At 50.2% G+C, this 2,495-nt stretch overlaps 1 protein-coding gene across 2 annotated transcripts; it reads right to left on the reverse strand.

The window, feature by feature from the left end:
* Positions 1-395: 395 nt before the first annotated feature.
* LOC129476447 (spindlin-2-like) lies at positions 396-1,777 on the reverse strand. Of its 2 annotated transcripts, XM_055269439.2 has the most exons (2): positions 1,446-1,777; positions 396-1,142 (listed from the first exon to the last, which is right to left on the reverse strand). In XM_055269439.2, exons 1-2 carry the CDS (start codon positions 1,668-1,670, stop codon positions 894-896), a joined length of 474 nt encoding a protein of 157 aa, XP_055125414.1. In that variant the 5' UTR covers positions 1,671-1,777; the 3' UTR covers positions 396-893. The 2 variants fall into 2 exon arrangements, with proteins under 2 accessions (XP_055125414.1, XP_055125413.1); XM_055269438.2 differs by having other exon boundaries at positions 396-1,777.
* Positions 1,778-2,495: the final 718 nt, after the last annotated feature.

Genomic DNA, 2,495 nt, shown 5'->3' on the forward strand with positions numbered 1-2,495 from the left:
CTAGGGAACCTCCAATGCATCCGGCATCTCTGACAGTTGCCACTTCCTTTGTGCATAGAGCCAGGAAGAGCAATGTGGACACTGCCAGAAGTCCAGCATTTTCCTGGGCCTTCCGATCTCTCATGGGCCCCATTCCCCACAACTCTTTTCCTGTATTCTCACTCCCTCTGTCAGTCTTTCTTCTTTGAATTCTTCCTTCCTCAGTGGCCCTCTTCTAATCCCTCCAACACCCTAACCCACATAGCCTCTTCCTTTGTGTATCCTTTAGCCTCTCCCCAGATCCCTGTGAGGTTGATCCTTCTCCACCTTACTCTGGACCCTCTTCTAAGCTTCTTTGTGTTCCTCTCTACTCAATTTATTCTATTTTCCTCTAAGCCCCAAGATCTCACTCTCCCTCTGTTAGTCTTCACTCCCTTCCCAGTTGGATGTTTCCTTCTCATAGGTCATCCCCTCCCCCAAGGAGCCCCTCCCTTTCTGGGCCTTTTCTACCTCTTCCTAAGCAGTCACCTCCTCCTCTCTCCCCAAGACAGCCAATCTCTTGTTCCTTCCCCTGCCCCCTCCAGACCAGACCAGCTAAATCCAGTGCTATTTTTAAATGACTGATTATGATTCTAGCTGAACTTTATTCACAGCCGAAATTGACAGCTGTTCATTCCTTTCATGCCCCATCTACCAAACACACCTGAACTTTTCAACAAGACAAAGAGCTTACACACAGCATGTCATGTACACACAAATTTGTATTTTTTAGAGCAAAACAATAGTTAATGCTGGCAAAGATGTTGGGTTATCAGGGATTCCATAAGCTTTCAATACACTGAAAGGCAACATTTTTTGCATGTCTACAAATTGTTCATTTGTTTCCATACATGTGCCAAATTTTACCCTAACAGTTAGGACTTTTTCACCAAATCATAGACATAGATATGGAAATCATCATCAAACTTGATGAAATACACAGAGGGTTTGGCTTCCACTTGGTGAATGACCATGCCAATCCTTTTGGAGCCATCTTCTTTGGTATATTCCACATGCTTACCTATTAGGCCATCTACAACTCCTCCTGGCTCCCTCTCTGTTGGAGGAGACTCACTGGATTCTGGCATGATGCGGAGGTCACCTTCCTTATAATCATCTAGAAGCTGGTACATGTACAAGACAGGATCTTTCTCATAGGTAATATAAAACCAGGCTTTCATGATAGGTGCTTGAGTTAAGACCATCCCCCTCCATTCATCCTTAGAACCATGCTCTCCCTCAAACATGTGTTCCACTGCTTTGCCAATTATGGTATTTGCAAGGTTGGCATCACTAACGTGAGATGATGCCACCCTGTCAGAAAGAATTTTAAGAGACAAAACCCTTTCATCTCTGTGAAGTTCCAGTCCATAGACACAGTCAATTCTATCATATTTCACCAGATAAAGAGAGGGATTTATAGGCACCTGATCCAGAACGGTTCCTTTCCACTGGGTGATGGGCTCATCTCCTTCCTTCCATCCATGAGAAATTCTGCAACCCACGATGTTCCTGCGGGGCTGGGATGAAGGTCTGCCTCTCTGCTTCTTTTGGGAGACTTTTTTCTTTGTCATGTTTGCAGACCCAGTGGCCCGTCCTCCAGCTGCCCTGGTTTGTTGCCCTTCGGCTTCCTGTGCGTTGGGGGTCTTCATGCCTGCTGGGGGAGGAGAGAGGATAGAGAGACATATCCAGTGTGCCACAAGGCAAACTTTTCCCTATAGCCATGTCTGGATGTACTCTGCGCTAGTGCCTAAGTTTCCCCCAGGAGCTTGGAAGCAATGCTGGAAATCCTGGCTGCATGCCTGCAGTGCTCTCCCTCTTAAGTTCCTTTGGGCTGTGGGGAAGGGCTGGAGTGGTGCAGTAGAGCTGTCTGGGGTTAGGAACTCTGCAGAAGTTGCTGGGTCACCTCCTCCTAGCTCAGAGCCCAATGCCCTCCCCTTACCCCTTACTGCCACTAGCATCCTCTCCCAATCCCCTGCAAAGCGGCCTTGACCAGTACCCACTACCCTCCTGCCCTGAGTGCCCCTGCTGCTGTCCATAACCCCCACTGCCTATCCTAACCACTTCCCTGGTACCTATCTCCCTTGCTTCCTGGCGATCCCCTTCAAATCCTTGTCTGGTTCCTATTCCTACGCCCTTTCCCTGTTGTCCACCGCACTCCCCCACCCCACCTTTGCCTGGCGCCCACCTCCACCCCATGTCTCCTGCTGGATTCCTTCCCATCCCCCTCTCCATTCTGACGCCCACCAATGGCCTTGCCCTGCCTGGCGTCCACCGCTGGGGATCGCGGGCCTCCGTGCCCAAATCGGACACCTCGCTGCTGCCTCTGCTGTGAGCCTGTGGGGAAGGAGGGTCAACAGGCGACTGGCTGAGTGAGTGCTTGCAAGAGCGGGGAGGGTAGGATCCATAGATGAGGAGCGTGTGTAGGAGCGCGGCGAGACAGGCAAAGAGCACTGTTGGGCTGCCACCAGTCCCTG

The sequence above is a fragment of the Symphalangus syndactylus genome, chromosome X, assembly GCF_028878055.3.
Source record: "Symphalangus syndactylus isolate Jambi chromosome X, NHGRI_mSymSyn1-v2.1_pri, whole genome shotgun sequence".
Classification (NCBI taxonomy): domain Eukaryota; kingdom Metazoa; phylum Chordata; class Mammalia; order Primates; family Hylobatidae; genus Symphalangus; species Symphalangus syndactylus.

Bases quoted from the DNA above. Each gene is read 5' to 3' on its own strand.
- LOC129476447 (XM_055269438.2), bottom strand. From the start codon at position 1,670: ATGAAGACCCCCAACGCACAGGAAGCCGAAGGGCAACAAACCAGGGCA.